General features: G+C 48.8%; 1 protein-coding gene across 11 annotated transcripts in view; it reads right to left on the bottom strand.

The window, feature by feature from the left end:
- LOC120404838 (sodium/hydrogen exchanger 10-like) overlaps window positions 1–15354 on the bottom strand; it is a 304962-nt gene that overhangs the window by 231453 nt on the left and 58155 nt on the right. For 10 of the 11 annotated variants that reach the window (XM_039537846.1, XM_039537852.1, XM_039537849.1 and 7 more), the window contains one exon: window positions 3064–3163. The exons of the other annotated variant lie outside the window; for it this stretch is intronic. In XM_039537846.1, coding sequence (XP_039393780.1) covers window positions 3064–3163 — 100 coding nt within the window. The remainder of the gene's footprint in view (window positions 1–3063; window positions 3164–15354) is intronic. 11 annotated transcript variants of the gene reach the window in all.

The raw sequence follows: 15354 nt of genomic DNA, 5'->3' as shown, positions 1-15354 counted from the left end.
TAACCATGCCATACGATGGAGTCTTTCTAAGTCTGGGTGAAGGATATGGCCTGCGACCTGAGAAAGGAGATGAGGTAGAAGAGGAAGAATGTGTGGTTGGCACACCACCATTCTGAGAAGGTAAGGGAACCACATTTGTCAAGGCCATATGGGGGCTATCAGGATGACTTTGGACTTGTCCAATCTGATCTTGTGATTCTGAATGATGTGCAGGTCTCGGCCCTCAAACAAAGTCTCAAAATTGCTGCCTTGAGGTTGGTTGTTGAGATGTAGCAGGCTGAGGTGGAGGCTATCTCCGCCCTTGTTGTTCATATCGTCTGTGCGGTTGCATGTAGTGAATGGACCGGAATCTCTGTGAGGCATAATATCTGCCCTGTCTTTTTTTGATCTTAGGTGTATAAATGCCCAGGGACTTCAACATTGCCCTTGAGTGTGTGGAGGGACTCATCTGTTTTTGCTGCAAAGAGTTTAGGCCCTTTGAATGGAAGATCTTCAACTGTCGATTGCACCTCTCAGGGGAACCCAGAGAAATGTAATCAAGATGCCCTTCTCATCACTACCACAGTGGTTGCAAACTTTGCTGCTGTGTCTGAGGAGTCCAGGGCATCCTGCAATGCTGTCCTGGCTATAAGGTGTCCTTCCGAGATAATGGACATGAACTGCTCTCTTTTCTCCTCAGGAATAAAAATCAATAAAGTCTGATAGCTTTGAATAATTAGTATGGTCATGTTTGGCAACTAATGCCTCAAAATTGGTGATCCTAACATGTAGAGTCGCCAAGAAGTAGGCCTTACAGACAAAGAGGTCAAGCCTCTTCCAATCTCTATTATAAGGCATGTTTTTGCAGTGTTGTTGTCTGCCCCATTCGTTAACTGCATCCACCACCAAGGAATTTGGTGTGGAGTGTGAGAAGAGGAACCCCATTCCCTTTGCCAGCCCATAATATTTTTCAGACCTCTTGCACATGGGTGGGATTGTTGCTGAGGTCTGTCAAATTGACTTTACTGATGATTCCATAATTGGGTCATTTATGGGTAGAACGATTTTGGAACACGATGTCTGCAAGCTGTCTAGGAGTTTATGTTGTGCTTCCTGGACTTCTTCCACTGAAACGTCCAATTAGCTCGCAACTCTCTTGTCAAGGTCTTGAAATTGTTTGAAATCATCTCCCGTATTGGAAGGTGGGGCATGATAGTGTTGTTGGGGGAAGATGATGAAAAGTGGGCTGCTTGTGCCATCTCCTGCTCAGAGATCTCATCCGTTTCTTCAGTCACCTCTTCTGGAAGCTCAGATGGTCCCAGCACCAAAGGTAAGGGTGAATGACACACGCTCAACCTGGGTGGGCTGGGAGATTTGTGGTGTTGTGAGGGGTATTCCACCCATTGGCTCCAATAAGTCCAGTGTAGTGGAAAAGGTGCCCATACCAGAGTCAATCTTTGGGTTCAGTATGATATCCCCTTTGTGGTGGTTGATTTGGTCTGGTAGGCATGCAGATGGGAGAAGAATGGTGTGAAGATTATATTTCCCCTTCGTCCTCATCCTCATCACTTGAGAATGGGGGAGCAGATCGAGGTAGAGTGGTGAGGTGGCTCGGTACCAAACATGCCTGAGTGACATCGGTGCTCAGAATAGGAAATTCTGGCATCGAGGTGATCATTAGGTCCTTCTGGTGCAGGAATTGCTGTGGTGCCAGTAGCATCAGTGCCTTTAAAGGTGTAGCAGTCAGTACCGACTGTTGCAGCATGATTGACAGTGTTGATGCGTGCACGGATTGCGTTATACCAACAGAAGTTTGCACCACGATCTGCAGCGGTGCCGAGCCGCTCAGCGCCAGGTGTCTAATTAGCTCTGTCGGCACTAAAGCATGGGGTTTCGGTTTTCCCTTACTGCCCGTGTCAGAATGAGCCTGCTTGGAGTCTTTTGATCTTTTGGTACCCACGGTACTGGAGGGTCCCACTACTTCAGCCATGGAGAAGGCCGGTGCGCTCGGTACCAATGGGGTTTGCTAGTTTGAGGAACACCATTTTTTGGCAGATTCCCGAGGCAGAGAAGTTCTGGCCCACTTTTTGCCACCTTCTTAGAGGGATGATCTTTAGTCTGAGCCATGGAGAAAGGATTGCTGACAGGTGGGGGTCTATCTATGCTTCAGGGTCAGATGCCAGCCGGAGAGACTTCTCCGTTAGGCGGAATTTAAAATTGTAGGTCTCTTGCTTTCCTGATCCAGGTTTTTAGGTTGTGGCACTGTGAGCATTTTTGAGGTATGTGTGTCTCACCGAGGCAGTGAACACACTGCAAGTGCCTGTCAGACACAGGTACTGAAAGTCTGCAGGTGAGGCAGCATTTAAAACCCAGGGAACCGGTGATGCCTCTCAGAGGAGTGTTTCCCCCTGTAAGGGGAAAAACTAATAGCCTACTCTAACAGTTAACAACAGAAACCTAAACTTCTGGTCTGATGAAAAAACAATTTTTTTGAGAAACAAAATAAATTTAATGGGAAAGAAGAGGAGAAAAGAATTAACTATAAAGAGCAAGAATTAAATCTAACTAGTGAAAACTATGGTAATAAGACTAGGCACAGAGGTGCTACTAGATGCTCCGACTCAAGCCAAAGGCGGTAGAAAAGGAACTGAGAGGGGGTTGGTCTCACAGTGCCAGATAACCACCTGAGGCAGCACCAATGGGGACTGTGCATGTGCAACCCAAACAGGCACTGATACTACAAATCTCTGATTACACACACAGGGGCACATGAACACCTAAAGTGAAGCACCCCTAGGGACCCTCCTCGAAGAAGAACCTCAAGGTACGCTCCTTCCACAAAGCCAGAAGGAATTAAGGCAACTTTTCTCTGTGTTTTAACCAGAACGCTAGTTTGTTTGTTTTTTAATTATGAATGAACCACTCCACTGGAAGAGCATCTAATCCAGGGACCATTTGTATGTTCCATTATTGATCAGATTAGTCTGATTATAAACACAGTTCCCTCTCCTGACACATAAGTAGCAACAAGGAATATCTTGAAGGACATAAAACAGTTAATTTAAAATGGAAGTAAATACTCACCTAAAGATAAATTCATCAACCCCTGGACTAAAGCTTACAGAATCTAAAAGAAGTCCCAAAACAGTGAGCGAGATAACACCAGACATTCCAAGCCATTCAGCTAAAGAGAAGAAAAACAAGTACATTAAATCCCATTTAATTTACTGTAGGTGACAAACTATATTTTAATTCATGATTAGATTTGCCTACTTAAAATAATTACTTTAAGTTTGCTTTTTGGGGAACTTTTAAAATGTGTTATTTGTACTATCGGAGAAAATATTAAAAATAAGTTTTGGCAATATAATTAAAAAGAGAAACATAATTCCTTCAAATTCTTCTTTTTCTTGTTATTGGTTCCTACACTGGTAGGTTCCTAAATCAATTATTTCTCTTGCATTTTTTTAACTATGCTAAAACTACCCAGGCTAGTTTGTTTGGTTTCTTGCTTCAGCACCAGCCTTAAAAGTGATATCATCATAGGTCTGGAAATAAATAATATTTATTTAGTTGAAACGACTGAGCTATTAAGGGACATATTACATTTTGATTTCCCACTAGTCTAACAAAATTTTCTCTCCCCCCACTCTAATTTTTCACTAGCAGATTTACTGATTTGAAAAGAAGAAAATAAACTGTAACTCTATAACCAGTATTGTCAAAAAATGCATGTAATCTCTTTGGTTTAAATTTTCAGGCAACCCTAACACTCAAATCAGTCAAACTATATCAAATCAAGACAGAGCATGTAGCTAGTGGCTCAAAAGGGGGACCCGTCAACCGGGCCAGCTCCAAGTTCAGGTCCCACTGCAGGACTGGGGGCCTAACGTACGGGAAGAGATGATCCAAACCCTTAAGGAACTTGTCAGTCAAAGCATGGGAGAATACTGTGTGCCCCTGGCACCAGCTGGTGGAAGGCCGATATGGCCGCCAAGTGCACCTTGACAGACGAGGGCGCTAGGCCTTGGGCTCTGAGATGAAGGAGGTAGTCTAAAATGAGCTGGATCGGGGCAGCCACAGGTGAAACGCCCCACTGAGCTGCCCACTGGGAGAACTGAGACCACTTTGCCAAGTAGGCTCGAAGCGTGCAGGGTCACCTGCTTTCCAAGAGGATGCACTGAACCCCTTCCAAGCATGTCCTCTCCTCCCAGCCTAACCATTGAGCAGCCACGCCGTGAGGTGGAGTGCCGCTAGGTTGGGGTGGAGGCAGCAGCCCTGGTCCTGGGAGAGCAGGTCCAGGCATGATGGTAATGGCCATGGTGGGGCAACTGCCAGGCTCGTGAGGGCCCCGTACCAATGTTGCCTGGGCCACGCCAGGGCAATAAGGAGGATCCATGCCCTGTCCGTCTTTATCTTTTCCAGGACCTTGCCAATCAGTGGGATCGGGGGGAAGGCATAGAGAAGTTGGCCTGATCAGGATAGAAGGAAGGCATCGGAGATAGCACCCATTCCCAGCCCCCCCACCCCAGAGCAGAACCGGGGACACTGGCGGTTCTGCCGAGTCGCGAACAGGTCCACCTGGAGAGTTCCCCACTCTTGGAAAAGTCTGTGCACCACCTCTGGGTGTAGAGACCACTAGTGCTGAGAGGAGAAGTCTATGCTCAGGCGATCTGCCCACGAGTTCCAGACGCCCAGGAGGTGGTAGGCCTGTAGGCAAATGTTGTGGGCTATACAGAAGTCCCACAGCCTGAGGGCTTCCTGGCAGAGGGCAGAGGAGTCGGTCTCACCTTGCCTGTTGATGTAAAAACATCAAGGCAGTGTTGTCCATGAGAAGAGAAGGTTACTCACCTTGTGCAGTAACTGGGGTTCTTCGACATGTGTGTCCCTGTGGGTGCTTCACTTTAGGTGTTCGTGCTCCCCTGTGCTCATAGTCAGAGACTTTTAGTAGCTGTGCCGGTTGAATTGCATATGCTTGGTCCCTGCCTCATGCTGCTGCAGGCAGTTAACCGACACTGTGCAACCAACTCCCACTCAGTTCCTTCTCCACTGCAGAGACTAATAAAGAAACTCTGAAATAGAGGGGAGAAGGGAAGGTAGTGGAGCACCCACAGGGACACACATCTCAAAGAACCCCAGCTACTGCATAAGGTGAGTAACCTTCTCTTCTTCTTTGAGTGCTGTCCCTGTGGGTGCTCCACTTTAGGTGACTTCAGAGCAGTGCCCTCCGATGGAAGGAGGGGCTTTGGAGTCGAAGTCGTGACCTCTGATGGTAGAGAGCATTCGAAAGAGGTATCAGATGTTGCCTGTTGCTCTAAGGCATATAGACCATGTCTAAAGGTATGGGCTGAGACCCAGGCAGCAACTCTAGAAATGTCCGTGATAGGTACATTGTGCAGGGAAGCCTTTCAGGCTGATAAGACTCTAGTGGGATGTGAGTGAATCCCCATGAGGGATTGGCAGTTCAACTGATGATAGCAGAGTTTTGTGTGATTATGAATCTACGTGAAAAGTCTTTGTTTAGAGATGGTGCTCCTTTTGGAGCATTTAGTGATGGATAGCAACAGACTGGGTGATTTATGGGATCGTTTAGTCCTGTCAACGTAAGAAGCCAATGCTCTCCGAACATCAAAATTATGGAACGTGTAATCTGTTCTATCTGTGTGGGGTTTAGGGGTGTGGTCTGAGGGAGGCTTTATCCTCAAAGAAGACCATGTATGGGGGTTCCACCATGAAAACCCACGGTGCTCCCACACGTCTGACAGATGTCATTGCTATAAGAAATGCTACTTTCATAGAATGGTGTAGCAGTGATTATGTCATCCTGGGTTCACGTGGGGAAGAGATGATGATTTGAAGGACCAGGTTCAGGTCCCATGGTGTAGTAGGCTCACAAAGGGGGGAGGGATAGCTCAATGGTTTGAGCATTGGCCTGTTAAACCCATGGTTGTGAGTTCAATCCTTGAGGGGGCCATTTAGGGAACTGGAGTAAAAATCTACCTGGGGATTAGTCCTACTTTGAGCAGGGGGTTGGACTAGATGACCTCCTGAGGTCCCTTCCAATTCTATGACAGTTCAGGGTAGGCATTATTGAGTCTTCTGAGGAAGCATTGGGCCAGTAGATAGGTAAAGACAGGATGGCAATCCACCTTGGAGTGGAATGTTGTGATGGTAGGTAGATTGACTTTTATTGAGCTCATGTGTAGGTCTGACCATTTGAGTTCTAATAGGAAATGCAGTATAAAGGGTAATGTCCCTGGGATGGAAATCATCCATTTTAGTTGGCACCAGACCTTAACTCATCTCCCCTTCAGGGTGTATGAGAACAGTTCATTTCTGTTCCACTGTGTAACTATATTTTGTACCTCCTCTGAACAGGTCAGCTCAGGTTCTGTGAGCCATGGAGGAGCCATGCTCTGAGACGGAGTTTCTGTGGATGCAGGACACAGCCTGAGTCCTGGGACAGCGGGTGAGACAAAGTGAGAGTATGATTCATAGATGCACGGTCATACTGAGGGGTAAGGATACCATGGTTTGGCGAGACCATGATAGTAGAATTACTGTGGCCCATCAAGCCTGATCTTGTGGATCACTCGGTTCAAGAGAGGAATCGGAGGGAAGGCATAGAGAAGGGGAGCGTTCCACTCTAGGAGGAATGCATCATCTAACGACTGCACACCGAGACCTGCACCAGAACAAAAACGAGGGTGTTTGGTATTTTGTGCAGTTAAAAAAAGGTCTACTGAGGGGAACACCCGGTGTTCAAATACATGTAGGAGTACTGAAATACATGTCGAGCTCCCTTCGCGGTCCTGAGAAATTTGTCTGCTGAGGGTATCTGCTGTGGTGGTGTGGATATTGAGGCTGACACACCATAGTCAGGGTTTTATGGCTTGCACAGAGGTACTGTGAGTGTGCTCCCCCTTGTCTGTATATATAATACATACAAGCTGAGGCTTCAAATAGCCTTGTCCTTGATGAATGGCAGGAATTGGGAGCAAGCGTTGCGGACAGCTTAAAGTTCCAATAGGGTTATATGTCAAAGGGATTCTGCAGGAGACCAGCAGCCCTATACAGAATGTGGGTGCAGGTGTACTCCACATCCCAGGAGTGAGGCATTTGTGGTCTCAATGAAGGATGCCCCCATGCATACATTGGTCAGTTTTGCCCACCAGAGAAAGGGGTCCTTTATTTTGCCTGATATCGTGAGGTGCTTGTTTATGCTGTGCCTGTATGGAACAAAGTTGATAAGTAGCCTTCCTTGTAGGCAAACAATGTTTAATCTGGTGTGTCTGACAGCAACTGTTGTGGCTGCCACGTGGTCATGGAGTTGGGGGCAAGTCCTGGCAGATTCCTGTGGGCTATTTCACAAAGTGAGTATGAGGCTGGTGAGAATGAAAGAACATTGTCTCGGTAGTGAGGCTATAGAGAGTTGAGGTGGGCCCCAATGAAGTCCAGCTCTTGCACTGTTGTTAGAGTGGGCTTCTCGGTATTTATTAGTAAGCCCAGATTCATGAAGAGGGTTACCACCTCTTCAGTGGCTTGCAATGCTGTCTGCTGGGTTGATGCTTTTAGCAGGCAGTCGCTTATAGTGTGACCATCTTGAATCATTGTGTTTCTGATAAACCTGTTGAATTATCGGAGGTTGAGCATTGGTCTCCATCCACCAGAGTTCTTATTAGGGGAAGTTGATGGTTGGGATACAGCTTGAGAAGCAGATTGTTGTCCCCTCAGGGCCTGTGTCTGTGACCCTGTGAGTCAAATCACCGCTGTTGTTGTGAATACATTGGCCAGTGGTATCGCTGGGATGTAAAGTAATTCCTCTGTTCCCTCTTCGGTTTGGGGTTATAGGTTCCCAAGGATCGGAGAATCGCTCATGAGTCCGTGAGTGAGTGGAGTGAGTCGTCTGTCCTTTTGGCGAATAATTTGGGCTGGCAAGTCTTCCACCATGAATTGCACCTCTTTGGAGAAGCCAGAAAGAGAGAGCCATGAACTTCTCATTGCACCCACCGTCAACGGAGATGTTGCAGCCCTGTCCTCAGAATCAAGTGCTGTGAATTGTTCTCCCTTTTTCTTGGCAATAAATTAATCAATTTGAACATTTTTGTGTAGTTTGTATAGTTTTATTTTGTTAGTAATATTGCATAGTTGGCTATGCAGAGGTGAGGAGTAGCCAAGGAGTAAGCCTTATTTCCAAAACTGCTCAAGTTTTTTCCAGTCCTTATCATGAGTTGTGTTTCAGGGCTGTTGTTGCATGCCACGTCACTGGACTGCGTCTGTCACTAAGAAATTAGGCACTGGATGCGAAGTCGATGCCCTTTGTTGATATACACCTCCTGTTGAACCTTCTGCAGCCGCAGGGGCAGCATCGGGGGCCATGGGGCCCATTGATACCACGGTGCCGGCCAAGGAGCCCGGTGCCACTGCTGTGGCACCAGCGGAGCAGGCTGTTCAGCCTCACTGGCCTGTCCCATCGATCGACGGCTACAAAGGGAAGCCGGGCTGGCGTACGATCTGCGGCTGTCCCTAGACTGGGATGAGCGGCAGCATCAGGAACGGTGCCAATGGTAGCAACTGCTCCGCAATCAGCTCCGGTGGGAGGATCCGCGACGGCGAGGTGCCAGCAATCGACGCCCGGGACTGCAGGAGTGGTACTGCAGCAGGGTCCTGAAGTGAGACGAAGAAGAGGAACGGTGTCAATGTTCATGTCACAACTGGTTACAATAGCCCCTCAGAGACAAGGACTTTTGGTGCCATCAGTCTTGGTCTCGAGCGGAGCGGTGCCTGGAGCTCCTGTTAGTCGGAACCCAGCCAGACAACCTGGTAGGGGTCGAAGGTGACTGGCATGGACTACCGCACCGGGCAGTGCGCTGAGCAGCAAACAGCGTCAGAAACATTCCCTCGACCGCAAACGGTACCGAGCAGGGGGGCCACTGTGGAAATCCCAACAGTGGCTTGCCTCTGGACCAGGGAGCCAGCGTTAGTGGTACCCCTGGCACCAGCAGGACATAAGGTCCCAGGCCATTTGCAGGTCCTCAGGCGTGGTGGGTATCCAGACAGTCAGGGAAGCCTGCTCCGAATAGGCCACACTACTCTGCTTGACCTGAGTCGGAGGCCTGGAGGCCAATGGGGACCAAGGACTGCCCAACATGCGTCTAGCCTCTCCCACAGTCTGCTCTGGGGCTGCAGCAGGGAAGGTTTCTTCTTAGCCTTCTTGGAGTGTCCCAAGGATTGGAAGCTGTGCCGACTGGTAGGTAGCACCGAGGGGTCACCGCGCGCCGACAATGCGGTACCCGGTGCCCAACGAACAACAGTTCTAGAGGAAAGCTGCAGACAAGCTGGAGCAGAGCAGTTCGCAAGCACCTTCATTGGCAGCAAGAAGGAACTGAGGGTGGGGGGAGCACACAGCGCCCCTTATACCGCGCCATGGAGGCGCCACTCCAAGGGTCATAGAGGCACTCCCCTATGGGTACTGCTAGGGGAAAAACTTCCGGCACCAGTGCACATGGCGAGCACACACACCTATTGTGGAATACACATGAGCAGTCACTCGAAGAAGAAAATAGCCTTCTCACAACTCCCGTAATACAATAATTATGGTGCTCTAACTCTGTCTCTGGAAGGGCTCATAGGCAGGCTGGTTGAAGCAATACTTGTGGCAAGGGGAGGAAGCATAGGCAGTTATGGGGACCTAACATTACCCTGGCAGAGCATCAGTCAGACAGTATCAGTCCCTGGAAAAATACGGCAGTGCATAAATATTCCAACACACGTGAGTGAAGACAAGGTTACTCACCTTGTGCAATAACTGAGGTTCTTCGAGATGTGTCCCACTGTGGGTGCTCCACTTTATGTATCAGTGCACTCCTGCACCATTGATCAGAGAATTTCAGCAGCAGTGTCCGTCTGGGTCGCTCATGCAGAGTGGTTGTCTCACGGCACTGTTGGTGCCTCATCTATCATGCATGTGACCCAACCCCCTCAGTTCCTGCTCTACCGTAGAGTCCCTAATGCAAACTCCAAAGTACAGGGTGAGGGGAGGATGGTGGGTAGTGGAGTACCCACAGGGACACACATCTTGAAGAACCTCAGTTACTGCACAAGGTGAGTAACTGTCTCTTCTTCGCATGATGTCTGTATGGGTGCTCCACTTCAGGTAACTGTAGAGCAATGCCCCACTGTGGATCAAAGGAGCTTCAGAGTTGCTTGAGTGATCGAGGATAGCACTGTGAAACTTAACAGTGTATCCAATTCTGAGCCCTGAGTGACTCCTGGGCTCCACGCACTGCTCCCGCCACATGCCCCAGTTGCGCAGGTCCCATTGGCCAGGAACCACAGCCAACATAAGCTGTGGGGGGCGGGGCCTGCAGGCAGCACGTGGAGCCCCCTGGCCCCTCCTCCGCCTAGGAGCTTCAGGGCCATGCCAGTGGGAGCCAAGGAGCCCCCCACCCTGAGGTAAGCGCCCCACCCACCCACCAACTCCCTGCCCCTAGCCCTGAGCCCCTTCCCACACACCCAAACTGCTGCTGCTGGCCGCTGCAGAAGTCACAGAGGTCATGGAATCTGTGACTTCTGTGACCTCTGTGACAGACTTGCAGCCTTACTGATGATTGCAGGCAGGATGCCCTGCGCATTACAACAGCTTTGGCTGTTCTTGCCACCATATCTGCCACATGAAGGGACACCTGTAGTGCAGTTCTGGCGACAAGTTGTCCCTAGGGGAGTAAACCTTTGAACTGTTCCCGCCTCTCCTCTGGAAGGTCATTAATAAAATAATTCAGTTTGCCATAACTGTCATAGTCATATTTGGCCAGGAGCATGCTGTAGTTTGCCACACAGAACTGTAAGGTCTCAGAAGAGTAGACCTTTTGCCTCTTCCAGTCCTTATCTGTGGAGTAGATGTATACTAGCAGCAAAGAGTCCTGTGGCACCTTATAGACTAACAGATGTTTTGGAGCCACAGGACTCTTTGCTGCTTTTACAGATTCAGATTAACACGCCTACCCCTCTGATACTAGATCTATACTGTGGCTGTTTGCCGTGTTGGTTTGAGGCCTCTATTACCAGGAAATTGGGGGTGGGGGGTGGGAGGAGGAGGAAAGGAAGTTTATATCCTTGGCAGGCATGTAATACTTCCTGTCCACCCTCTTACATGTTGGTGGGACAGTAGCTGGTGTTTGCCAAACAGTCTCTCCTGGCTTCATCAGGGCGTCATTTATGGGTAGCGCAATTTTAGAGGTTTAAGAGGTCTGGAGAATCTGGAGGAGTTTGTGCTGTGTGTCAGACACAGGGATCTCCTGACTCTGCGCCACCCTTTTAAACAGTTTTTGGAACTGGTTAAAATCATCGGCAGTGATGGGAGCATTATGGTTTTGTCTGGTGATGAGGAGTTATGTGCAGGTGAGATCATGTCCTGCTCTGTGCCCTCCTCTTTCTCATCCCCCATTTCCTCAGGGACATCAGAGGTCTCCGGTATGCAGCACGGTGGTGGCAATCTTATCTCTCCTCTAAGAGGGGTTGGAGGTCAGTTGTAATGTGTCCTGTATGTTGCCCATGGGTCTCAGGGTGACCACTGCATGGGAAAAGGCATGGGTGGGCACATCCATGGCTGTCCGTACTAAGGCTGAATGTCTTGCCCATATTGAGCCCTTGATTTCATGGGTCCCAAAGGTGGTCTGTTTTTGACAGGTGAAGAGTGGTGCAAAGCAAAAGCAACCTCTTCCTGTTTATCATCCTCATTGCTAGAGCATGGAGGGGCAGTGGGTGAGGCTCCGGTGCTGTATGCTCTGGGGAGCCATCGGTGCTGAAGAGCAGCAAGAGCGGTACTGAGGATACCATGATGTCTTTCTGGTGTAGAAACTGATGTAGTGCCATCAATTTTGTTACCGATGTCAGTATTTTAGAAGGTGCCATGGACAGTCCCGATGGTTTCTGACCTGACTTGCTCAGTGTGGACTATGCCATCTTCACCCTCTCTGTCAGTGCCAAGGAAGTTGTCGGCACTAGTGGTGGTGGCACAGCCATTGGTGAGGGTTTTGGCACTGTGTATTTCACCGGTGTTGTTGGTGCCATAGAGGAGGAGGAGGAAGGTTTAGATGTGTGCCTTGACTTCTTCTCTTTCTAATGGGGTCCCAGTGTGGATGGTGCCAGAGGTGCCTGGTGCCTCAAAGGTGCTTACCCGCAATGCGGTTGGCACTGAGGACAGCGACCTAGCAGGAGACCATTTATTTTTAGTCTTTGCAGTGAGGTCATAGCTCTTTTCCTCGATCTTTTTGAGGAATGAGCCTTATCCTTCACTGAGGGTGATGTACCTGGGAGTCTTTTGGCCAGTCAGAGGCCAGTCAGATGAGCTTCAGATGGAAGTCTTGATCCTGTCTAGCTCTGGCCTTCAAAGTACTGCACTGAGTGCACTTCTGGGAGATGTGTGACTCACCAAGGCAATGGACACAGAGGGAATGACTGTCAGGCAGGGATAGCGTCTCAGAAGGCGCCACATCTTTTAAAACCCGGAGAACCAGGCATTGTTGAGTGTGGTTGAATGTTTCCTGCTCTGAGGAAAGAAAAAGAAAAAAATTAAGTAACTAAGACTAATGAAGACTAGCTAAACTACTACTAACTATACTATGAAACTTAAAACTATTTTGAACTAGTTTTTCTAGGTTTCCAGCTCAGGCTGGGACCAATTGAGAAGGAACTGAGGGTGTCGAGTCGCACATACAATAGATGAGGTGCCAATGGTGCTGCAAGACAACCACGGCGCACGCACAATCCAGATGGATACTGCTGCTGAAATTCTCTGATCAACAGCACAGGGGTGCACAGACACCTGAAGTGGAGTACCCACAGGGACATCATTCAAATTAAGAATATCTTTCTAAGTAAAAAACGTACTGTGCATAGTTTTCAAATTTAAATAGATTTCTCTCTTACCTGTAAATGGTATTTCTATAATGGGAAATGTCAGTCTCTAACAAGATGAAAGTTTTGCTTAAGTCACTCTTGAACAAGCAGAAATGACTAGTGAAAGAGCAGAAGTTCTGGCCACCAATGCAGGTGATCTAGCAGCCTCCCCCATGAATGCTATTTAACTCACAATAAAGTATATTTAGAAGTTGAGAGGGGAGAGGCACTTGGCTGGAGTGAGAAATGGTTAAAGAAGAGTAAGAAAATCACACCCAAGTTTGGCTCAAGTGAAGCACTTAACCAACGATAATACAACAGAAAAAACTTGAAGTTTAAACTACATATAAAGAAAAAGTGATTGGCCTCAATGAAAAATATTTCAGAAATAGGACAAACAACAAATAAGGGTATGTCTACACTACCAGAGTAGTTTGATTTAACTTAACTCGAATTTGTGGAATCGACCTTACAAAGTCGAACGTGTGTATCCACACTAAGGACAGTAATTTGACTTTGTGAGTCCACACTAACGGGGCAAGCGTTGACATTGGAAGCGGTGCACTGTGGGCAGCTATCCCACAGTTCCCGCAGTCCCCGCTGCCCATTGGAATTCTGGGTCGAGCCCCCAGTGCCTGCTGGGGGAAAAAATGTGTCGAGAGTGCTTTTGGGTAACTGTCATCATTCAACCGTCATTCCCGCCCTCCCTCCCTGAAAGCGCTGGCAGGAAATCAGTTCGCGCACTTTTCTGGTCAGTGACAGCGCGGACACCACAGCACTGCGAGCATGGAGCCCGCTGCGATCATCGCTGCAGTTATGGCTGTTGTCAACTCCTCGCACCTGATCGTCCACCTCTTCCACAGTCAGCTGCTGAGAAATCGGGCGGAGGCGGCTCTGGCAGCGCAGTGAGGACATGAAGTGTGAGAGTGGCACAGACCTCTCACAAAGCACGGGACCCTGTGCCGTGGACATCATGGTGGCAATGGGTCATGTTCATGCTCAGGAACAGAGGTTCTGGGCCCGGGAAACAAGTACAGACTGGTGGGACCACATAGTGCTGCAGGTCTGGGATGAATCACAGTGGCTGCGAAACTTTCGCATGCGTAAGGGCACTTTCCTTGAACTCTGTGAGTTGCTGTCCCCTGCCCTGAAGCGCAAGGACACCCGGATGCGAGCAGCCCTCACTGTGCAGAAGCGAGTGGCCATAGCCCTCTGGAAACTTGCAACGCCAGACAGCTACTGGTCAGTAGCGAACCACTTTGGCTTGGGCAAATCTACCGTGGGGGTTACTGTGATGCAAGTAGCCCACGCAATCATTGAGCTACTGCTCTCAAGGGGAAACCTTGGGAAACGTCCAGGTCGTCATAGATGGCTTCGCCGCGATGGGATTCCCAAACTGTGGTGGGGCTATAGATGGTACTCACATTCCTATCCTGGGACCGGACCACCAGGCCAGCCAGTATATTAACAGAAAGGGCTACTTTTCAATGGTGCTGCAAGCACTGGTGGACCATAGGGGACGTTTTACCAACATCAACGTCGGATGGCCGGGCAAGGTTCATGACGCGCGTGTGTTCAGGAACTCTGGTCTGTTTAGACGCCTGCAGGAAGGAACTTTCTTCCCGGACCACAAAATAACTGTTGGGGATGTGCAGATGTGATCCTCGGGGGACCCAGCCTACCCGCTATAGTGATCCTCGGGGACCCAGCCTACCCGCTAATGCCCTGGCTCATGAAGCCCTATACAGGCGCCTTGGACAGTGACAAGGAACTCTTCAACTACCGGCTGAGCAAGTGCAGAATGGTGGTGGAGTGTGCTTTCAGACATCTCAAGGGGAGATGGAGGAGCTTACTGACTCGCTCAGATCTCAGCGAAACCAATATCCCATTGTTATTGCAGCTTGCTGTGTGCTCCACAATCTCTGTGAGAGCAAGGGGGAGACCTTTATAGCGGGATGGGAGATTGAGGCAAATCGCCTGACTGCTGATTACGCTCAGCCAGACAGTCGTGTGATTAGAAGAGCCCAGCGGGAAGCGCTGTGCATCCGGGAGGCTTTGAAAGCTAGGTTCCTCGGTGAGCGAGGTAACCTCTGTTACGTTTGTTTACAGATGTGGAAGCAAGGAAAGAATTAATAAGGATTTGAAGGGGATTTTAATGCATGTTAGTCAGTTAGCAAGAGTCAGGCCATACTGTGACCCTTATGACGTGAGATTTGTAGAAGCAAGATAATGTAAGACAGAGTGAACTGTGTGAAAGTATTACGACCTTGCAATGTGCAGTCTTGCTTTTTCTAGTAAGATAGCAGAAAAGCTTATGTATAAACAAAATGTATTTGTTGCTTTTTACTGTCTCCATGATTGTCTAAAGCTTGTCTGTAACAAAGGTATAAAGGCTTGATGTAATTGTTTACCAGTTGAGAGACCTGTCCAGGACCCTGTGTCCTATGGCACTCTCTCCCTCCATTGTAATTACTG

This window comes from Mauremys reevesii, linkage group 4 (assembly GCF_016161935.1).
Source record: "Mauremys reevesii isolate NIE-2019 linkage group 4, ASM1616193v1, whole genome shotgun sequence".
Lineage (NCBI taxonomy): Eukaryota > Metazoa > Chordata > Testudines > Geoemydidae > Mauremys > Mauremys reevesii.
This window is presented reverse-complemented; position numbering and strand designations above follow the sequence as displayed.